We start from the raw sequence: 23729 nt of genomic DNA on the forward strand, positions 1-23729 counted from the left end.
TGCCTGAGTGGCTCAGTCGGTTAAGCATCCGACTTGGGTTCAAGCCATGATCTCGCGTCTGTGAGTTCAAGCCCCGCATAGGGCTCTGTGCTGACAGCTCAGAACCTGGAGGCTGCTTCTGATCCTGTGTCTTCCTCTCTCTGCCCCTGCCCAGCTCACGCTCTGTCTCCCCTCTTGAAAATAAATAAATATTAAAATAAGTAAAAGTTAAATTTTTAAAAAGTAGCGATAAAGGCCAAAAAAAAAAAATAGTGATAAAGATAAAATGAAGTTCCCCATATTCCTACCAAGTAGAAATAACGCCTTTACTTTGTAAGTACACTTTACAGAAAAATTACTATATGCCAGATACCATGTGAGTAATTCACAGAACAGCAATCTGAGGGTTGCAGAAATATCTCCAGTGAGGCTTTCCCAAGGTCACACAGCTACGAAGCAGCAGAGCCAGGACCTGGGCCCAACTTTATCTGGTTCCAAGGCTCTGCTGGTCTCTGTTCACATTTGGGTGAATTTCCTTCCAACCTTTTTTCTATGCAACAGGACAAAAATAGTTGCATGTAAATATTCATGGCTTTTCCTCCTTCCCAGACTTAGTTCTAAGGAGTCTTTGTAAGGAGGGCAGAGAGAGGAACAGACCTAAGCAAAAGAGTGGAGCAACCTCGTGAAATTTCCTCCCATCCCACTGAGGAAAAGCTGCTCCTGGGAGATGGGAAGGGAGTGAGCTGGCAGAATTTGGGTGGTCAGGAATGTGGAAAAAAGAAAAAGGAAGAAAGAAGAGGTTTGGGGAGCTACTCTGATAGCGTGGAATGTTGAGGAAGAGAGATTTTGGAGATTCTGAAAGGCTGTCTTGCTGTGAGGTATGTGATGTGTAATTCCTTTGCAATGTCCCCTGCAGACCTTTGGTGAAGACTTTTGTTTTCTGACTGCTTTTTGGAGTTGGATCAATTTCTTTTGGGTGAGGAGGGAACAATCAAGTCCAGCTTTATTTGGGTTCACATGCATTTTGTAGGATATTTTTTTCTTTTACAAAAATGGAATAGCATGTCTGCCCTTGCTCTCTGTGTGCCCTCCACTTGGAATACCCCGCCTCTCCCCTGTCTTTCTCCATTTCCCTCATTCTCTAAGGCCCACCCCTTTGCAAGTCCCTCATTATAGCCAAAGTCTGGACAGGTGACCGGCCCCCCTACTGATGACCTGGTGGGTAGGCCATGTTAAGTGGTAATTTTGCCACCACTGGAATCTTTTTTATTGTAAGAAACTGTGCTGGATTGGTGGTTTTCTAAATCTCTTGGTGTCGACCAAAGTACGGTGCACCAGTTCTCAACCCCAAGAGAGCAGAGTACTGTGCACCTGTTATGAATCCCAGGGGAGAACTCTAAACCCTCTAACCCATTGAGTCTTGGTATTTGAGTCACCAAAGTAAACGCATGCAGTCAAGCATTGGATGGCACAATGCTTCACTCACATAGCGAAGAGCTAGAGTGAGATCACCTTCAATCTGGGGCATTAGATTAGATTGGCCATATGGCCAGCGGATCTCTCCCAGCGGTGGACACAGGGCAATTTGCCTATGCTCACTCTTCTAGTGCAGTGGTGGAAGGGGCTTGTCCCCTTCCAGAGAACAGACAGAGCAGTGCAGTTGGCCAGTCGCCATATGATGTGCACACTCTAAGAAGAGACAAAAGAATATTCACTGCCCTTAAGACAAGGAAAGATAATCCCACACAAGGTGATAAACCCAGAACAAGCTGTGTGGGCTTTTTATCTCTTAGTTAGGAAGTGTTCCAGTCCTATGGCCCGTTCTTATGGAGCCTGAGTGGGGATCGAAAGACTGCAGGCAAGAGGTTGCCTTTCTCAATACTTGGCTAGTATGACTGTTGTTTCTCTGCTTTGGCTGCTAAAAAGCTCAGAACTTCTCTATTTCCTCATCTGTCTTTTCTCTTTGTCCCAATTTTCTTAATTATTTGCTTTTAGCCTTTAAAAAACCTCTCTATTATGGAACACTTCAAACATACATAAAAATAGAATAAAATGAATTGTTATGTACCTATCACCCATCTTCAGTAATTATCAATATCTTGCCAGTTTTGTTTCAATTACCTCCTCGCTTTTCCCTCTCTCTGGAGTATTATAAAGCAAATCCCAAACATCATATCACTTCACCCAAATTATTTCAGCATGTATCTTTAACAGATAGGGCTTTTGCAAACATAACTATCATAGCTAACAAAGTTAATATGAATTCCCTAAAGTCACTTAATGCCTAGTTCATATTCAAACTTTAATAGTTGACTTGTTCCAATCAGGATTCAAATAAGGTTCACACATTCCATTTTTTGCTTGTTTGTCTTTTGTGTTTAAAAAAAATTTTTTTTAATGTTTATTTTTTGAGAGAGAGAGAGACAGAACATGGTGGGGGGGGGGGGAGGTTGGGCAGAGAGAGGGAGACACAGAATCCAAAGCAGGCTCCAGGCTCTGAGCTGTCAGCACAGAGCCCGATGCAGGGCTCGAATTCATGAACCGTGAGATCATGACCAGAGCTGAAGTTGGACACTCAACCAACTGAGCCACCCATTTGCTGATATATATCTCTGAAGTAACTTTTAATCTGCAACAGTTCCACCTTTCTCTCCCTTTTTTAAAAAAATGCTATTTATTTGTAAAAACAAACAAACAAACAAAAAAAACCCCAGCGCATTTGTCCCATAATGTTTCCCAAGTCACAGAAGATTTGGCTGATTGCTTCCTGATGGTGTAGTTTAACTTGTTCTTCTGTCACTTGTATTCCAGTAAACTAACAGTTAGCTCTAGTGGCTTGATTATATTAGGTTTAATGGTTTTGGCAGGAATAACTTATTGGCAATGGTGCTGTGTACTTATTACATTTAAAAGTTTTTTAACGTTTATTCATTTTTGAGAGATGGAGAGAGACAGAGCACGAGTGGGGGCAGGGTAAAAAGAGAGGGAGACACAGAATCCAAGCAGGCTCCAGGCTCTGAACTGTCAGCACAGAGCCCGACGCAGGGCTCAAACCCATGGACAGGGATATAATGACCTGAGCTGAAGTCGGATGCTTAACTGATTGAGCACCCAGGCACCCTTGTGCTGTGTACTTATTATTAAGGCACATCTGGAGGCACATAATATTTAGTTAAAACGTTGTTACTGACTGATCTGTCAATCAGGGCTCTTGGCCTGCTCTCTTCATTACAAAATTCCCCATCAACGTTTAATCTATTAGTTTGAGCATCCACTTATGATCCAGCATTTCATTAAATGGTACAAAGAGGTAATTTTATTTTTAAAATATATTTTTAAAGCTTTTGTTTATTTTTAAGTAATCTCTACTAGACCCAATGTGGGGCTTAAACTCACCACCCCAAGATTAAGAGTTGCATGCTCTGCCCCACCTCCCGAGCCAGCCAGGTGCCCCCAAAAGGTAATTTTCTAAGTCTGTCATTCCTTTTTGCATTCATTACTTGGAATTCTTCCCTAAAGAAATTTTCTTCATTCATTATTTGATATTCCTGAAATACAGTTTATACAAGACAGGATAAATGCTTGGTTTCTCTTATGTATGTTTATAATTTGCCTGAACTCCTTTGTGGAACAAAGTGTGGGGAAAAAAGGCAGGCAGAACAGTGGCGTGGAAAGAGCCCAGGCCTTGGACTCCGACAGCATCATGATTCCATCACTTGTTAACCTGTGTGACCTTGGCCAATCCCTCTGAGTCTCGGTTTCCTTAATTGCAAACTGGGGATTCTGATCTCTAACTTCTCCAAATCTTTAGGAGAATCATTTCCAGGCCTAGATCAAGCAACTCCTTGTACCGGAAGTAAAATGTATTCATTGTAGGAGGCTTGGAGGATGCAGATAAACACAAAGAAGGGAACATAAGCCTTGTGAAAAGCATCTAACACATGCCTGGCATATAGCAGGTCTTTTTGTTGTTTTTTTTTTAACTTTTAAAAAAATATTTATTTTTGAAGGAGAGACAGAACGTGAACAGGGGAGGGGCAGAGAGAGAAAGAGGGAGCTACAGAATCCAAAGCAGGCTCCAGGCCCTGAGCTGTCAGCACAGAGCCTGACACAAGACTGGAATCCACTAACTGTGAGATCATGACCTGAACTGAAGTGGGATGCTCAACTGACTGAGCCACCCAGGCGCCCCAGCAGGTCTTTTTTTTTTTTTAAGGTTTAATTAAAAGAAAATTTTAAAGTAAACTCTATGTCCAATGTGAGGCTCGAACCCATGACCCCAAGATCAAGAGTTGCATGCTCTACCAACTGAGCCAATCAGGTGCCCCCATATAGCAGGTGTTTTTGACGACTCGGCTTGCTTCTCAGGGGCTCCCTGGTAACATCTGCTTGGAAGAGAGTAAATTTAGTCAGGGTGATTACAGCCTCAGCCCAAGAAAATCTCAGCAAGAGTGAGAGAGGGGGCTGCAGGGAGGGAGCAGGAAGTAAGTTCCTCTAGTCTTATGTCAAGAGCTAGTGAACTGAAGTTAGGCAGGTCTGCCACAAACTTGCAGTGAGATCCTGAGAAAGTCACTTGACCTCCCAAGCCACAGTTTCTCTTCTGCAAGATGGACATTATCAAGGTCAACCTGCCAGAGTTGCTGGGAGTCATGTGTGTGGACATGGGCACGCCCACCTCAGTGCCAGCCATTGGGAGGTGCTCAGGGAAGGAGTGGTAGCCGGATCTGAGTCTAGGAGCTCCCTTTCCAAACTTCCCTTAAATGTAAAGTCACTCACGAATTGTGTCCTGTCACTGAGGGGCTGTGTGAGGTGTGGCTTGGAGCCCAGCTTTGTCCTAACAGTGCAATGTTGAGTTGGGTAAGCCTCTTCCTCTCTGGAGCCTGGATTCCTCCACTTGTGAAATGGCTAGATCAGGGGTCCCACTCCAGATGTCCCCAGGAGCAGGCTGGTAAACAGAGAGCAAAGTGGGCGAGAAGCTGAGACAATAGGGTTTGGTGGGGGCTGTGGCTATCTAATGAGCTTGCCTTATTTCAGAAGGGCTGCCACTCCCCCTGCTGATGGTTACAAAACACGAATGTGAGCCCAGGTTGCCAGACTTTTAAAAAGGCTGGACAGCTATATTTTTAACTTTAAATTAAAGCTATGGCAAGTTATTGGAGTTATTCAGCAACCTGGGTGGACCAAACAGAGATGTAAAGCAGGGTTAAGAACATGAGCTCTACGGTAAGAGATGTTCGTGTGCCAGTCCCACCATTTAATATCTGTGTGTCCTTGAACAAATCATTTAGCCTCTCTGTGCCTCGCTTTTCTTATCCGTAAGATGGGGAGGGTTATTGCACCGTCTTCACTCAATTGCGGTGAGGGCGAGATGAGCAAAGATGGGAATAGGGTAAAGTTAATGAGGAATCACCTTGGGTACAAACTTTAAGGGGGACACCAAAAAAAACTCAACAATTAAGAGACCCAATTAAAAAAAATTGTTTTTAATGTTTATTTTTGAGAGAAAGAGAGACAGAGCTCAAGCGGGGAGGGGCAGAGAGAGAGGGAGACACAGAATTGGAAGCAGGCTCCAGGCTCTGAGCTGTCAGCCCAGAGCCTGATGTGGGGCTCGAACTCACGAACCATGAGATCATGACCTGAGCCAATGTCGGACACTCAACCAACTAAGCCACCCAGGCGCCCCATCCTGTCTTCATTTTTATTTTTTTTTTAATTTTTTTTTTCAACGTTTATTTATTTTTGGGACAGAGAGAGACACAGCATGAATGGGGTAGGGGCAGAGAGAGAGGGAGATACAGACTCGGAAACAGGCTCCAGGCTCTGAGCCATCAGCCCAGAGCCTGACGCGGGGCTCGAACTCACGGACCGCGAGATCGTGACCTGGCTGAAGTCAGACGCTTAACCGACTGAGCCACCCAGGCGCCCCCTGTCTTCATTTTTAAAGTGAGATGGCACACAAGGAGAAAACCTATCCCACCGCCAGGCCCAGTGGTTCAAGGGTAAGAGACAGCAAGCATTTGACTTTGTTCACTGACATATTACCAGCACCTACAATGGTGCCTCACATGTGGTAGGATATTAATACATGTTTGTTGAATCACACACACACACACACACACACACACACACACACACAAAGAAGGGGATGATACATGTCAAACCTTAGAACAGGCCCTGGCACCAAGTAGGTGCTCAGTAAAATAATAATGATGATTATGGTTGAGAAGATGATGTCATTGTCTGTGGGTCTTGTCCTGTCTTCAGGTCAGTGGTAAAGCTTGTGTATCTGACAGCCAGAATGGATCATTTTTTAATCCCAACATGACAGAATTTTCTTCAATAATAATCATGAAATAAAACAAATAATAGGGGCGCCTGGGTGGCTCAGTCAGTTAAGCATCTGACTTCAGCTCAGGATATGATCTCCCAGTTCATGGGTTTGAGCCCTGCTTCAGGCTCTGTGCTGACAGTTCAGAGCCTGGAGTCTGCTTCCACTTTTGTGTCTCCTTCTCCCTCTCTGCCCCTTCCCCACTCAAGCGCTGTCTCTCTCTCTCTCTCTCTCAAAAATAAATAAAACATGAAGAAAAATTAAAACAAAACAAACAATAATGACCAGAAAAGAAACACAGTAAAAATTTCCTTTTATGGACTTCGTATTACACACTCAGACTGATGAAGACTTAAAAAAAAATAAATAAAAATTACAACACAAAAGAGGAAAAAAGTAATGGACCAATAGTTTTTAGGTACAGAAAGTTTTTTTGTTTTTTACAAAAAGGAACATGCACACACATTGCCCATGAAGTGCCTCCAAAGGAGGCAGCCGGGCAGGGTTCAGAGGAGGATTTGCACAGAGCGAGAGAATTGTGGTCACTCGAGTTTCGTTCCTTTGTTTTTACAATCACTATACCACCACTGTTGCCTTCACATCTGCTGTTTGCACACAGGGATGGGGGGCTCCTGAGGTGAGCCCCAATGACTCTGACCTGCTATGAACTTGCCAATTGAAGGCATATGTTGGGGCCCAGTTGTGTAGTTGGGTGCTCTCCAACTTAGCCTTCACGTAATATAGATTATTTCTCAAAGGTGAGGTAACGTAAATGTACTAATCTGAAGCCTACATATATATTATACTCTTAAAACTCGTAATAAGCACAGCAATTATTTAGAACTTAGACTGACAGAAAGATCTCTTCAGGAGGGAGGATTTTATCACCAACGTTGTGTAGAGTTGCCAAGGCCTGGTGATAGCAATAAAAAGCAGACCTACCCGGTTTCATTAATGTTTTTAAATTCTTCACAGACAATGCACGCCTTATTTCTTGCACATGGAAGATTCGCCACCACCCTAACCTGATTCACCTCAGCCCCAGGCCACCAGTTTTCCATGTCTCGCTAAGACAGTCCCAAAGGCCCTTGCAAAGCTGACACTCCACTACTTTCTAATTCTGGATCTGCAAGCTATTTCAAGCTGTGTGACCCTGGGTAATTCAGGTAATTTCTCTAAGCCTCAGTTTCCTCCTCTGTGACATGGGAATAACCCCAACCTGTGACTTATCCCTGTAAGAGCTCCATGAGGGAGGGTGGAAGAAGCCTTTTTATAAAAAGGGAGGCACTGCACATAGGTGGCAGGTGGACCCGTGGCAGGCCTTGATGACAAAGGTGATGACGTTCCTCTGAAGTTACACAGAAGTCGTTTTTACATTGAGGATCTGAGCGAGGGGAAGGGGATCCAGTGGGTGCTGAACTTCGCAAATCATTGAGCGTGACTTTTTCCTTTTGGGAAAAGCCTTGCTCCTCTTGGTCCAGCAGCAGAGAGCTGATCACAATGACCCCAGCTCCTCTGTGCCTGTAATGTAACCCAGCTGGATGGAGCATTTCCCTTCAGGGGGTAGGTGGCGGAGGTAAAAGCAGAGTGGGAGGAAATGCTTATGCCAGCTGGCTCTTCTCTTCAGAAGCATCCCCAAATTAGCTTACCTGCTTGTTTAACTGTCTCCCCCAAGAGAATGCAAGTTCCTAGAGCAGGGCTTGACAAACTTTTTTCCTAAAGAGCCAGCTAGTAAACATTTTAGGCTTTCCAAGCCATATGGTCTGTGTTGCAACTACTCGACTCTGTTGTTGTAGTGCAAAGCAGGCCTAGATGGCGTAAATGGAGCATGGCTGTGTGCCAATAAAACTTTATTTGTGGATCCTGAAATTTGAATTTCATGTAATTCTCACATGTCATGAAATATTCTTCTCTTGAATTTTTTTCAATCATTTAAAGATGTAAAAACCATTCTTAGCTCGCAGGCATACAAAAGTACTAGATCAGGGGCGCCTGCGTGGCTGAGTTGGTTGAGCACCCAACTCTTGGTTTCGGCTCAGGTCATGATCTCAAGGTGTGTGAGTTCTAGCCCCGCATCGGGCTCTGTGCTGACAGTGCGGAGCCTGCTTGGGATTCTTTCTCTCTTCCTCTCTCTCTGCCCTTCCTGCATGCATGCTCGCGCTCTCTCTCTCAAAATAAAGTAATAATAATAACACGTCACATAAAAGTAGGTCAGACTTGGCCCATGGGCCCTAATTCACCCACCCCTATCCTAGAGGGCAGACACCCTCTCTGTCTATTCCTTTGCTGTATCCCCGGTGCCTGCCACATAGCTGGTGCCCGATAAGTACCTACTGATGACCTATGCTTCCTCTTCTGTCCCTCGACCTCCGAGTCCTTTTCCACACTCTCTAACAGACAGGAATAAGCTTCTGCATCCCCCCTAGACTCCAGGTCAGTGGAGGAGACTACTGGCCAATTCTCCAGCAGCCTTGGGGCTGTCCCATCTGCAGGCGCTTGTCCCTCCTCTTCCTTTCTGACCACTACATCTTTAGCCTCATTCTTTACCAGCCTTGTGATCACAGTCATGCGACTTCCTTTAAACTGAAGTCTCTTCTCACACCAACAGAGAGTCCACCCAGTGAATCCTCCAAGTCCGAGTCTCCTGCCCTCCCCTCCTTTGCCCAGGGCAAGAATTAGGGGGCAAGAGAAATGGGCTAATTTCTATTGAGCACCTTCATGTGCCAAGCACCACACAGATCTTTACCGCCCGATATAACTTAATACTCACAGCCACCCCTTTTACAGATGCGGAAACTGAGGCTATAGGGGTTAACTAAATGCTCAGAGTTACATAGCTAGGAGGTGGGAGAGCTGGGATTAGAGCCCAGGTTGGTGTGGCTCCATTCAAAAGTATGTTTTGAGGGCTTGCAATATGCCAGATGTATCCAGGGATACAGCAATAGACAACACAGACAAGTCCTGCCTCATACAGCTTTATTCTACTGGGAGAAACAATAACACAGGTAATAGGCAATATGATTGTTGGTAGAGGCATGCCATTAAGCAAGGATAGCATAGGTGATGCCACTGATGGGGAGCTAGTTTAGATAGGGCTGGAGAGGTGACATTTGAGCGGAGGTGTGATTGTAGTGAGGGAGCGAACTCTGAGAGCTGGAAAAAGAACATTCCATGGGGAGGGGAGGGCAGGAACAAAAGCCTGAGATGGGAGCTACCTGGCATGTCAGTGAGCAGTCAGGATGCCTGGTGGCAGGAAGGCAGTGAGCAAACGGTAGGAGAGGAGATGCCCGAGGGAGCAGGGGGCTGGGTCCCGGGGGGTCCAGCAATCTTTGGGTTTTGTTCAAAATGTGATTGGGGAGCCACAGGAGCGTTTCAAGCAGGGGAGTGATGCCACCCCCGTCCCCCAGACCTGGATGAGGGAGACTAGAGACTCCACCTCTAGTCTCACCTGTTCACCACTACTCACTGCCTGTGCCCCGTCCACCCCTGGACCCCTTTCTGGGCTTACAGTGTAGTGAAGTGATCAAGAGCACTGGCTTTGAGTCTGAGCACTGGGTTCCCAGACCAGCTGCAATACTTACCAGCTATCTGCCCACCGGCACTCCTGTCCCTCTGTGAGTCTCAGTTTTCTCATCTGGAAAATAGGGATAATAATTTCTATCTCTCGGTGGTGTTGGGATGACTGGGTGAGCTCTCGTCCATAAAACAGCTCCAGGCAGGCCATACTGTACTCTCTCAACAAGCCCTCATGGCTGGTGATTATTATTTAAATTCTTAGCCAAGCTCTGGCCTTTTGTAATCACTTGTTAAAGACAACTACCATTATGATTATCCCTCTCATTGTGTTCCACCTGCTGCCCGGAGACACGGATGCCAAGACCCTCCTCTACTGAAAGGCTAAGAAAGAATATGGACAGACTGTCCTCCTGCGGCATTGCCCTGTGCTCTGCTCTTGAACATTGTAGCATGCACATGCTATATGTGCAAGGATGCATTCGAAAGACCCAAAACCCAGTCCTCAGCCCCTGTAGTTCACCCCCCTGCTCCATGCCAGAAACATCTCTTCAACAGGATACAAAATAATAACCTCACTTGTGTCCAGCAAAGCCCTTTCATGAGTCATTCATTTAACAAACACCTCAAGTGACCGCCCAGAACAGCCTGTTCTAACCCCATTATTATTATTATTATTATTATTATTATTATTAATAGCTAGCATTTATCCACTACTCAGAGTGCAACATTTCAGAGCATGGGGTTGCATTGCCTGGGTCTGAGTCCTGTATTTACCGTTTCATACCTAGATGATTCCAGAGTATCACTTAGCCTCTCAGAGTACCTACTATGTGCCACATAGTGTGCCAGGTGCCAGGAAGACCATGAAGAACCAAGGAAACGTGACTCCTGCCCTCTCAGAGCTTAGTAACCAAAGAGCCAAGTGTTAAGCAAATAATCACAAAAACACATGTAAAGGTACAACCTTGAGAAGTATTCATTGCTATGAGTGTGTGTAACAGGAAGCTAAAGGAAGATGTCCTGGAGGAAGCGATTGTGGAGACAAGCTGGTCTGAAGAAGAGCAAGGAGCAGCATGTTCCAAGGCCCTGTGGCAAGAGAACCGAAGAAAAGTCAGTGTGGTTGGAGTCTAGAGGGAAATAGTGACAACTGTGAGCTGAGGCTGTGGCAGGATCACCGCCTTGTAGGTGCTGGTTAGGTCTCCATAGCTCTGTGCTGAGTGACTGCTTCACTAGGACGTAGATAGGCAAGCCGACCTGCCCAAGCTGCCCAGGCAGGGCCCGGGTGTCTTCCGGGCTTCCCTTTTCCAGAATGACCCACCACTGCCTTTCCAATACCCTTGGGAGAGGGACACAGGAAGTGAAACTTATTCACAGAAAAGCACGATCACTGCTCAGTCCTCAAGTGGAGATGATGCACTTGATAGGGAATCCTTTCCTATAAGAAGGGAAAGCAAGAGGGCCAGGGGTCCCGGGAAAGGGGCAGACAGAAGACAAAATGACTCCTGCTTTCCCCTCACCTCCTCTACCCCTGCCCATCTACTCCATCTCCCTCACCCAGTCTTTTGCCCTAATGCTCTGGGTCTCAGTGTCTCTTCCCGGCTTGCGGTCAGATATTTGGCACCTGTGTGTCATCTGTTCTGTACCCTGAGTAGGACTACTAGCTGTAGCAAATCAAAATACGGGACGCTCAGTTAAATTTGCATTTCAGATAAACAGCAACAATTTTTTAGTCTAGGTAAGTCCACATTTTACAATGTTAGCCCAGAGCAGCAGGTCCTGGGGCATTGCAAACTGGTTCCAGGCAACTGAACTGACACCTACACCGATGTTAATAATGGCTGCCATCCCCTGGTCCAAGCTGCCTCTGGTTTAGCCCCAGCCTTTTCTCATCGGGGAGGTGGAGAGTGAGTGAACAAGAGAACAAAGTCTGGGCCCATGCTGCCAGAGTTGTCTCTCAGCTCTGCCATTTTCTAGCTATGCAACCTCAGAGAGAGATCCCTTCTCCGGGTCTGAGATGCTTAACTTCTGTCCTCAGTTTCCTCATCTGTACCCTGGAGACAGTAACAGCACCTACCTCATAATGTTGTTGTGAGGATTAAATGGGTTTAGACAGGGGGCGCCTGGGTGGCTCAGTCGGTTAAGCGGCCGACTTTGGCTCAGGTCATGATCTCACGGTCTGTGAGTTCGAGCCCCGTGTCGGGCTCTGTGCTGCCAGCTCAGAGCCTGGAACCTGTTTCAGATTCTGTGTCTCCCTCTCTCTGACCCTCCCCTGTTCATGCTCTGTCTCTCCCTGTCTCAAAAATAAATAAAATGTTAAAAAAATTTTTTTAAAAAATAAATGAGTTTAGACAGGTAAAGTGCTTAGAACAGTGCCTGTTCCATAGTAAGAGGTTCATATTAGCTGTGATAATCTATTTAACCACACCAGACTGAATGTAAAATCCACGAGAACAGGGACTTTGTTTTGTTCATTGCTATATCCTCAGCATCTAGAAGCAGTCCCGGTATACAATATATGGTCAGGAAGAGGGCCTGGCATGTAATGTATGGCCATACGTATTTATTGAATTAAAATGAACGTAGTCCTCATCTGCATTATAATTCTTTCACAGATAAGGAAACTGTGGTTTAGAGACATAAAGTGAGTTGATTTCCCAATGTTAAGCAGGTGATAGGGCTAGGATTCAAATCAAGATCTGTTGGGTTCTGGAGCAACTGGCTGGCTCAGTCTGTAGAGCATGTGAGCCTTGATCTCCAGGTCATGAGTGCGAGCCCCATGTTGGGTGTGGGGCTACTTCAAAACAAATTTGTTGGGTTCCATAGTCTTTTCCACTGAAAACTCAATAACGTGCTACCCTGGGAAAGTCATGGAATAAGGGGAACATCTGGATTTAGGAGAAATCCTCATACACTTTGATTTTTTTTGTTTATTTATTTTAGAGAGAGAGAGCGAGCACGGGGGAGGGGCAGGCAGAGGGGGAGACACCCCTCACTGCCAGCGAGAGCCTGACTCGGGACTCCATCTCACCAACCCAGAGATCAGGACCTGAGCCGAAATCGAGTTGGACGCTTAACCAACTGAGCCACCCAGGCACCCCAAGAACAGATCAGGACTTTAAAAACATCAGAGTGTAGAGGTGCCTGGGTGGCTCAGTTGGTTAAGCGTCAAACTCTTGATTTGGGCTCAGGTCATGATCTCTCGGTCATGGGATCGAGCCCCATCTTGGACTCAGCACAGAGCTCGGAGCCTGCTTGGTATTCTCTCTCCCTCTCTCTCTCTCTTTCAAAAAAAGAAAAAAATTCCTAGTCTGCCTGATCTGTTCTTGACCAGTGGTGTGACCTTGGGTAAATCACCTCATCTTTGGGAGGCTGTTTTATGGTTTGTAAACTAGGTGGTGGTGACAATTCAAAGAAATCACAGGTCCATAGAGCTGGTTCACAGGTTTTGGATAAACAATCATTTCCATCCCCCTGCCTTAGAAGAGCTTTGCAAATAACTGGCCATTCTTCCCCACCCATGAAACCTGCAAGCCCATCCCTCCACGGCCCCACCTGTGAATAAATCTCACCACACCTGGACCCCTAACAGCTCTTTAGGTGGAGGCTGAATCTCTCCAAGAGGAATCCTTCTCCCTGGCCTTTTACTCCAGGTGCAGCCCAAGTGTCTGTCAACCCTGGGAGTCTGGTCCCTGCCCTCCTCAGAGTGGGCACAAACACAAATCAACGCGGAGCTGGGCCTGAAGCTGGAGAGATTCTGGGGAGACATGGCTCGAAAGAGGCCCCCTCAAGCACAGATTACAAAAAATGCGTATTAAGAAATCACCCCGGGGAGGCTGTGGGTACTGATGGTGGCAACAGAAGAATAGGAACCTACCTGGAGCTGGGGCGCTAAGATCCCCAGGGCATCCAGTGTTGGCTTCCGTGTAGGGGGATCTCTAGGGCCTCATGAGGTGAGGGCCTGAGGAGAGTGGGGCCCGGGCTCTTTTCAAGCCTCTGCCTGGGTCAGGCCCGGGGACATTGTGTGTGAATGAGTGCGTGGTGGGGGGGGGGGGGGGGTGGATGGGGGCTAGGGGAACAGGGGGTTTCATTCCCTCAGGAGGGAGAAGGAATATCTGGGGCATGATCCCAAACTAACAGATGAGGGGAAACAGATGACCCTGGCGTGGTCCGTAAGGAAGGACAAGGTTTGGGAGGGAGGAGTCAGGAAGGCCTCTTCTAAGGCGTAGCAGAGCACCGGCCAGGGGCTCGCGGTAGAGGCGGGGCCAACGCTCCCGCGCGCCGGGGGCGGGGGTCCGCTCCGGGAAAGCCGCGCCGCGGGGGCTGGGGCGGGGCTTAGGCGGCCCCGCCCCTCGCGCAGGTAGCCAATGGGCGCGGCGGTGCCGGGTGACGGAGGGAGCTGAAGTGCGAGTGCCGCGGCGGCAGCGGCGGCGGGCGGCCCTGCCCGAGCGTGAGGGTCTCGCCGGGGGGCGGGGGGCGCGAGGGCGCAGAGCCAGGGACCCTGGGACCCGGGAGGCGGTGCGGCCCGGGCCGCGGGAGGAGCGCGGGCGGCCCGGCGGCGGCGCGATGCCGCTCGCCCAGCTCAAGGAGCCCTGGCCGCTCATGGAGCTGGTGCCGCTGGACCCGGAGGTGAGTGAGCGGGGCGGAGGATGGGCGCCGGCGGGCGGCCGGCGAGCCTGGGTCCCCACAGGGGCGGGGCGGCTTGCGGAGCCGCTGCAGCCTGGCGGGCGCCCGCGAGGGCGCGAGTGCACTCCGATCACTTGCCTTCTCTTCGGCTCCACCAGCCCCCCTCCATATCGCGTGCGCGCGCGCGTGTGTGTGTGTGTGTGTGTGTGTGCGTGTGTGTGTGCGAGGGACAGTTCCTCCAAGCGCCCAGGACCCCTTTAGCCTGGAGAGAAGATCCCGCGGGGCCGTGAGATCTGCCCACCGCACCCCACACACCTAGGACCCGTACCGGGAACTGTCGGAGCTTCCACTATCAGAGCAGATGGGCAGGGCTGAGGTGCCAGATGTCTGGGATTCTCCAAGAGAAGATGGTCATGGGAACCCCACTTCTCCTTGACATCTCCCAGTGCCCTACCCCAAAAGCTCCCGCGTCTCCGCTGCTGACCCTAGCAGGATTACCCCTCTTGACCCTTGGCAGTTGTGGAATGTGGGGTGACACCACCCGTCCAGGGCTGAAACTTGGTTTTCTTTGCCCCGAGGCTAGGGCCAGAGGACACCTGTATCCCCTACCCCAGGCTGTGAAGAGAGTGGGGAAAAGCCCTTAGACCTTGTGAAGATTATTCCTGGAGTCAGGGAGGACCTCGGTGCCTGCCTCCTTTCTTGGGAGCCCTCGCTTAGGAAGGGCTGGGCCCCTGGGGCATTTGGCCTCTGTCACCTAACCTCTACCAGAAGCAGCTCCTGCCCTCCTCTGAGGATTCCGTGGTGCCAGGCCCTGGGATGCAGAAGGCCAGTGCTTCCTGTGCCCATTGACCCTCAGGGTCAAGGTCAAGACCCTGAACCAGCAGATTGAGAAAACTTTCCCCTCAGCCTCATGCTGGGAAGGAGGCAGGCGACACTCCTTTTCCAGAGGGGATGTGGGGGGTATACTGAGAGGGTGTGAAAACCTCAGTGAGCCCAGGAGCCAAGGTGATTTTCTCCTGGCTTTGGTCCCTAGCCCCTGCCTAGCTCCACTCCTCTGCCTTCTCTTACCTGGGGCAACCACCAAGTACCCTGCCTCTCAGGGCCACAAGTTGTGATCAGACTGAGGACCCCAGGTCCCCAGCACCCCAGGTGTGCTACCCCTTTAAAGGGACGGTCATGGCTGACACTGGCTATTGGAGGGTGGGCGCGGCAGGATTAGGTAACCAACCTGAAGGTGCAATTTGGAGTAAATTGCTCTGGGATCCCTGCCATGGGGTTTTTACAGGCCCTGCACGACTCTCGGAGGTTCTCTCGCTGACTCACCCTCTGAGGTGAGGAACACTGCCCTCTGCAGTACCCCCCCCCCCTGCAGCCCTGGGGTATAAGGGCCAGGTTGGGGGGGGGGGCGCTCTGAGGTGGATTCCTTTGCCCTGGCATGCCCCTGAGACTTAGGCCTCCCTAGAGGAAGGTAGGCCGGGAAGGACTTAACCCAAGGACTTACCTTGGGTTATACTAGTAGGAAGGCAGACACCCAGGAGCTTGATTCCCAGCGCAGGGCACTACTTCCTGCTTCCCTTTGGGGAATCCTGGGGCAGGGGCCAGCTTAACCAGGATTAAATAGGAAACTCAATTCAGTTTTGAGTACTACTGCACCTGAGCTCTGTAAGAGGCAAAGCCTGGTTTGCTTCCTAGGATTGGGGGGGGGGGGGGCATGATTTCTCAGAGTTTCACCTTGGGAAGACTGTGTGACCCTCAGTCGGTCCTTAGCTTCTCTGCACCTCTGTTCCTCCAGTGGCCAGGGCTGGGTTCTAGCTTCATGCTTCCTGGGCCTGAGAGGTGCAGAGCCCTGGGTGCTGCTGCCTCTTCTCCCCCTCCCCCACTCCATGGAAGTGCCAGGCGACTGGGTGTTATTGTTTGGGTAATAGGAGCCATGGGGCAGCCAGGGCACCGGTTGGACTGTTCTCACTGGAGAACAGGGCCTCGCTGTTCTTAGCCAGGTGACATGTAAGCGATATAGTAGCCTGACCTACAGGTACAGACGCTGCCACCAGCTCCCGGCCAGGAATGAGGCAGGCAAGGGGCCGGTGGGGGCATTTGGCAGAGGCTTGGGATCTAGACTGCCCTGTCCTCCCCATGACGCTGCCGAAAATGGGCTGCTGGGAGTCAGGGCCTGGCCCAGGTGGAAGTGTGGGTGAGGATTCTGCCTGGGCCTTCCCTGGCCCTGCTGAAAGCAGTAACCTTGTGTTTAGGCCCAGCCCTGCTGTGCACAGAGCTTCCGTATGTGCCACCTACCCTGCTTCACTTGTGTCACCTCATTAAAATAAAATAATTCTTGAAACAACTTCTCGAAGTAGGGATTATTGCCGGGCCTGGCTGGCTCAGTCAGTAGAGCATGCGACTCTTGATCTCAGGGTTGTGAGTTCAAGCCTCGTGTTAGGTGAAGAGCCTCTTAAAAAAAAAAGGGGGGGGGATTATTACCCCCGTTTTCATATGGAACAGCTGAACTCGGAGAAGAACTTGCCTGTGAATTAATGCAGAGACAGACTGGGAACCCAGATCTCTCACTGTCTTCCACCAAGTGTTTTTGGGTGGGGATGGGGGTGGGGGTGGCAAAGTTGGGGAAGGGCTGGGATCACACTGGCCCAGGTGGAAGGTACTCCAGAAGAGGCTCCGGATGTTGGCAGACTCTCCATGTCCCGCAGGGCCTCTGTCCAGCCTTTTCGGAGGGCTGGTGGTGCCAGCCAGCCCTGGCACCTGGCCCCCAGCCTCCAGCAGCGTGCAAGGCTGCCAGTGCTGGGCTCTGAACCCAGCTCCTGGGGCTGCTTCCTGCCTGTGGGGCACGTGCTGTCTTTGTCCATCTGCTGCCCGGCCTCTCCAGACGCTGCCCTGGGCCCCTCTTCTCAAGGCAGAGCTGCTCGCGTGGGAAGGAAGGATGCCTTTTGGAATCCATCTCTGAGTTCTGGGGAGGGGGCACAGTGGTCTGGGGGCCTTAGAGCACTCCTATGAACAGTGCTCTCTGAGGAAGAGCAGGGAGAGTAGGAGAGGTCAGAGAACCCTTCCTATACCAGATGTTTTAGACAAGGTCTTTCATTAGTATTCTGCAAGGTCAAGATCATTGTCCCCTTTCATTCACTTACTCATTCATTCAGCAAATATTTGAGTACTGTCACGTGACAAGTTCTATGCTAAGCAACAGTGCAGCTGTGAACAAGACAGACCTGGCTTCGTAATACAGATGAGAAAACTGAGGGTCAGAGAAGTGATATGACAGACCCAAGGTCAGAGTGTGTGGCTGGCAGAGCTGGGATTAGCAGTATGTCTTCATTGCTGCAGAACTGTGTTCTCTCCACCGTCTGTGCAGTAGTAAGGCCAGAGAGGCACTTGGACCCTGCCTTCTCAGGACCCTGGCTCGGGGGGGGGGGGGGGGATACTCACCTGTGGTCTCTTTGCACTCCCAGTCCTTTCTCCAGGGCTGCCTATCCCCTTCTAGAAGACTTGTGCATCAGCTGTTACAGGCATGGGGTTCCATAAGGATGACACCCAGGCCAGAGACCCTGGGGCTGGAGGCAGCCAAACAGGGCCTGTGGGGTTCCTTGAATCATGCAGGATACTGCTCAGTAAGCCCACACTTCTGGGTACATCCATGACCTCATCACACCCCTCATTGGGGATTTAGGCTTGCAGCCATGTGACTTTGGGTTATGGCCCCATGTCTGTCACATGCTAGCCGAGGGACCTCATGTAAGTCCCTTAACTCTCTGAGCTTCATCTGAAAAATAGGAGTAATAGACCCTGCTCTGGCCTTCTTGCTCTCTTTACTGAGCCGAGCGTTCATTTGACAAACCGTGCTCTGGACCCTGAGCTGGGTGCTAGGGAGGTAATGATGGATAAGCTATGCTTCTTCCTGAGTTAACCTATGGCTTGCTCGGTGCTGTGGGGCCCAGAGGAGGGAGGAAAGGACTTGAGGCTTTGTGAACAGAGAAGAGGACATTGGAAGTGAGGCCTGAAAGAAGACCAGGAATTTGCCAAAGGGACAAAGCAGGAAGGGTTTTCTTGGTATTAGGAGCCACCATGAAGATGGCTTGGGGCTATGAAACAAGCTGGTCTTCTCAAGGTCCCAGGTCATTCAGTTAAGCTCAAGAAGAGGGCCCAGTAATAATAATGGCTATTGTTTGTGAACCAGTTATGTGTCAGGTGTAGATATTTATAGGCATTATTTTGTTTGCTTCTTATAGCCACCCAGTGAGATACATTACTTTTATCCCCATTCCACAGATGAGGAAACTGAAGCGCTGAGAAATGAAATAACCTCAGGGTCATGCAGCAGTAGAAGCCAGAATTTGAACTCAGAAGGTCAGGTTCTAGAACCCACATACTAATCACCTGTGTTGGGCAGTTGGGATGATGGCCTTGGATGTCATGCCAAGAAGCTGGGTCTTTGTTCTATAGACAGTGAGAAGTCATGGAAGGGTTTGGGGGCTGGTACATAGAAGGTTCTCAATAAGGAGTGAATCACCAAGAGAGTTGATTGCTCAAGTGCAAGGGTCACAGTTGAGTTTTAGGAAGGATAGGGGTTTGGAATGGGGAAGGCAGGGGGCTGGTGTGCATGTAGGCTGTTGTGACCATCTGTGGATTCCACATTTCCATAATTGTGGAATTATGTCAAGAGTCTAGAATGCTGGGTGAAATGGAACTCAATATATAAATGCACCGTGCACCCCACCCCTCCTCCCTGGCCCTGATCAACCCAGCCCTCTCCCCAGGTCGCTGAGAGAGGACAGCATGTATATGTATGTGTGTGTGGAGGGGCCTGCAGAACAGTGGTCCCTGGGGAGGACTGGGGGCATTAAAGAGGCTCACGGGGGCAGGATGTCCTGGGAGCGGCAGGGAGGAGCTGCTCCAGGAGCAGGGAGATTATGTAATGGGCAGAGCACAGCTGTGCCTGCTTCTGCCAAGCAAAGCCACAGCTGCCCTGTGGACCCAGCCCCTGGCTCCAAAGTCCTGACCTGCCCTAGGCTGGGTCTTGCTACCGGTAGGAGCCTCTGTCTGCCTCACCACACTTTTGCTTGCCAAGAGGGGTGGGGACAGCTCCTTTCTGCTTCCCAAGGCCTGGTTACTCACCTCATATCACACAGGAAAGGGATGGGCTGGGTTTGGTGTACCCCTGAGGGCGAAGTCTAGGGGATGGAAAAAGCAGGACTACCCAGAAAGTGGCCCATTGCCCGCCTCTCTACAGGTAGTTCCCCCGCTGGGGTGTGGGCTCCTTTTCAGCAGACCTTTTTTTTTTTTTTTTGAGCACCTCCTGGGTGTCAGAGACCAGATTTTGAATCCCCACTTACCAGTTATGTGACCTTAGGTGCCATCATACGCCCCTCTGAACCTCAGTTTCTTCTTCTGCCAAATGGGGCCGGGGCCTACCTCCCAGGTCATGAGGATTTAACGGTACCACAGGTGTGAGGCAGCGAGCCCAGGGCCTGGCATGTGGCAGGGGCTTAGAAGAGAGCAGCTGTTAGCACCAAGTCCTAATCTCTGTCCTCCCAGGACTCCCCGTTTATTAGAAAGGGCGAGCCTATGTGTAAATAGTCCCTGCAGCGTGGCATATGGTACAGTGAAGGAACGCAGGGGCACAGTGGGGCAGCAGCAATTCTGCCTGGCAAGGACAGGGAAGGAGTCCCAGAGTGGGGCAAGGACAGGGTAGCCACCATCTCCAGGCTGGACTTTCCCAGACTTTGTCCCCTTACATCCCTGCAGCAATTCTGGGAGGTGGGTGTGACTATCCCCATGTTACAGGTCAGGGGACTGAGGCCTCTTGCTGTTGGTTATTTGGTACAGAATCACGCAGTTTGTCTCCGGCAGAGCTGGGAGCCACACACGTCTTTTCCTTCTCACTGGGGGGAGGTGACATTTAAGCTCAGTCTTCAAAGATGAGGGGTTTGCTAGGCAGAGAGCACAAGGGAGGGAGGATTGGGAAATGCTGGTGAGGGACTGTCCCAGGAGGGCACTTGATACCTGTGCCCTTACAGTGAAAATGGAGGTAGAGGGCCCCTGCCTACATGGCCTCCCTAGCTACTGGGGGCAGCCATGAGCATGGGTTCTGGCAGGGTCTGTTTTCGCTCTGTCCCACACTGGTAAGTCCTGGTAATGTTTCCCTATCTCCCTTTTCTTTTCCAGAATGGACAGGCCTCGGGGGAAGAAGCCGGACTGCAGCCGTCCAAGGTGAGGACCAAGGCAGGCACCCTGAGCAAGGGACCATTTGCATGGCTTTGGAGGAGGAGGGAGGCCTGCCCAGCTCAGCCTTCCTCTCTGGTCCCACGGAATCCTCGAGGTGACCCTGTGCACAGAGATCACTTGTTCCAACCTTCCTATTTCTGTCTTTTTTTTTTTAAGACTATTTTTTTTAAGTAATCTCACACCCACCGTGGGGCTTGAACTTACAATTTCAAGATTAAGAGTCACATGCTCTACCGACTGAGCCAGCCAGGTGCCCCTCAACCTTCCTATTTCTTAGGTGAGGGGACTGCAGCCCAGACAGGGTCAGGAGCAGAACCCAGGCTAGAACTCTGGCTTCTCATTACTCAGGCCACTTCCTTGGTTTATTCACTCACAGAAGTAAGGAAAGGGCTGAAGGGGTGATGGGAGAGGCTCAGATCAGCTGGGCTTTCATGAAGGCCTGGAATCATCTGGGCATATGGTGCTGGTACATGAAGGAAGGGAATCTGGTGGCCTCTCATGTCTAACCAGGGCCCAGTGCCTGGCCTGTGGCCCATCGGCCATTTCTCTGGGTTCCCATCTCCCAGCCCTAGGCTGGTTCCCTCACCCCTACTATCTTTGCTTCCCTGGGCACCTCCCTTTAGCCCTTCAACCCCTGTTCCTGGTTTTGTGTGTTGACAAAAGCACCAGGGGCTGGGTGACAGTTGTGTGACCTTGGGTGGGTCCTTTGTGCTTTCTGGGCTGGGCTTTCTCATCTCTGGGCCCAGTTTTCAGGAGCTGTGAGGTTCCAGAACTACTGGCTGGGGTAGGGGTGCTTTGGAAGTTGCTTGGGCAGGACAGAGGATGGGTTCTGGCAGTAGAGCAGACCGTTCAAGTCCTGGTTCCACCCTCACCATTTGGCCAGAGGTCTTCTCCCTTCTGAGTCTCCGTTTCCTCATCTGTAAATTGGGGATAATGGTATCTACCTCACAAGAGTGATGGGAAGGACAGATGAGGTGGTAACTGCCTGGCACACTGATTTCAGCACCAGCAGTGTGAGCACTCAGCTTCAGTTCCCTCCAGTGGCCACACCCTCTACATCTGGGTTGGCCTGGGCACTACACCTGCCGTAAGCTTGACCTTTGAAATAGACTCAGGGCTGGTCCTGATGTTTGTCTTATCTCATCCTCCTAAGATAAGGGAGCTGAGCTTCCCAGGATAGGGCAAGGTAAGATCAGTAGGCTCCTTCCCCCTCCTCTGATGGTTACTGTGGCCACCTTGGCCACCAGAGGCCAGACCAAGTGGTAGGGGACTGGGTCCCTTGGTTTGCCTCGGCCCCACATCTGGAGAATCTCCTCCCACAAAGTAGCGCTTGCTAGTTGCTTAGTAACAAAATGAAGGGGTTCAAAGAAGAACCAGGATGTTCAGATCTTGGGGCTTAAGTTCTGGGGGTTGCAGAAGAGCTTGCAGCTTTGGGGGAGCAGGGGGTAAGTATAGCTTCTCACCTCAGGAGCTAGAGGGGCTTGTTGGGAAAGAGTGGGAGCTTACCCCGCCAGGTAACCTACATTTGATCCCAAGCCTGTGACCCTTGCTCTCTGGCAGAAGACCCCGGGATGGGAAGAGAGACAAGGCTGGAGATGGATAGGCAAGGAGAGCTTTGAATGCCACTTTAAGGGATAGAAAGAGCTTAACACATACCAGGAGCTTTGCGTTTCGTTTTTACAACACCCCTGATACAGAAATTGTTACCGCCCCCATTTTACAGATGAGAAAATTGAGGCCCAAGGTCACATAGCTGGTGAGCAATGGAGTCAGGTCTTGCTTGACCACAGAGCTCACACTTCTCCCAGCCCAGAGAACGCTGCGTGCTGAAGAGGGGGCATATTGGATCCCTGTGATCCCAGGTTCCACCATTTCCAGGCATCTGCTTCATCTATCTTTTCTGTTGCCCCTAGAACCTCACAGTATCCCCATTGCCCACTTCTGGGCTCCACACACCAGGGGGCGCTCAGCCCGTGGTCAGGACCTCATCGCTTTGTGCAGTGGAATGAAGGGGCAGCAGGCCAGTTTATCCTTTGCTTCATCAGACTTTTGGTGCACCTTGCAGCGGCACTAGGGGACCCTGAAATGAGGTTAATACCCCCAGCCCCAGGGAGCTTGCAGACTTAGGGAGAGGGTGGAGACAGGAAAGCTGTACGGTGGGCACTGTGATGGGGAAGAACATGACTGTAGGCACAGAGAATCTCCATTCTGTGCCAGGCCCCATTTTGGGCACTTTCCAGGTACCCGCATTTCTCCCGGTGACATGGTAAGATGAGCACATCCTGGGGAGCCCAGCCAGGGGCATCTGCGCTCAGGGCTGAGCATGGACCACATGGATGGTCACTGCTGTGTGTGGCAGAGGAAGGAGAGCTGTGGTGGGCTGTAGGGCACCAGGCCACCTTCTCTGCAGAACTGGCACTTGGCTGGGCCTCGAAAAGCAGGATTCGGCAGCGCCAGAGAGAATCGGGCCTTCCAGGCAGAGAGGAGACGAGAAGAGGCACTTGGGAGTCAGGTGTTCTGAAGTCAGAATCCTGCCCCTCTTTCTTGTTTGCTGTGGAACTTGGGCAAGTGATTTGCCCTTCTGGGGGTCAGGTGCTTTTCCTATAAAAGAAGAATAGGGTCCACCCCTCAGGGCCACCTGGAGGAGGGAATGTGACATGGCATAAATTAATCCCACAAAGTTTGGGGTGATTGTTTTTTTCCTTAAAGATTTTATTTTTAAGTAATCTCTACACCCAATGTGGGGCTCTCACTCACAACCCCGAGATCAAGAGTTGCCCGCTGCACCAACTGAGCCAGCCAGGCCCCCCAAGTTTGGTGTAATGCGTGTTTATTTTATTTATTTTAGGCAGAAAGGGGGATTGGGGTTTTAGCGGCCATAGTATAGACAGCAGTCTAGGGCAAGAGCCCCCGGATCCCTTCCGCGCCCTTGCGCACCTGGTGCCCTCAGGCACACTGGGGCTCCACTCACCCTCCCTCCCTCCATGACAGTGGACCAGGCATCCCAGGCCCCCTCCCCCGGCTATCTCCGGAGCTGGACCCCTTTGAAGCG

At 50.4% G+C, this 23729-nt stretch overlaps 1 protein-coding gene across 4 annotated transcripts in view; it reads left to right on the forward strand.

Annotated features, from left to right (window-relative positions):
• Nucleotides 1-618: 618 nt before the first annotated feature.
• Nucleotides 619-23729, forward strand: part of RPS6KA1 (ribosomal protein S6 kinase A1) — a 54127-nt gene continuing 31016 nt past the window's right edge. For 2 of the 4 annotated variants that reach the window (XM_043574147.1, XM_043574150.1), the window contains exons 1-2: nt 619-857; nt 20618-20662. In XM_043574147.1, the coding sequence (XP_043430082.1) occupies nt 807-857; nt 20618-20662 (96 nt within the window). In that variant the 5' untranslated portion in view covers nt 619-806. Of the gene's footprint in view, nt 858-14306; nt 14450-20617; nt 20663-23729 lie in introns of those variants that run through there. The other 2 variants (XM_043574146.1, XM_043574149.1) reach the window with 1 other exon arrangement.

This window comes from Prionailurus bengalensis, chromosome C1 (assembly GCF_016509475.1).
Source record: "Prionailurus bengalensis isolate Pbe53 chromosome C1, Fcat_Pben_1.1_paternal_pri, whole genome shotgun sequence".
In the NCBI taxonomy this organism is placed as follows: Eukaryota; Metazoa; Chordata; class Mammalia; order Carnivora; family Felidae; genus Prionailurus; species Prionailurus bengalensis.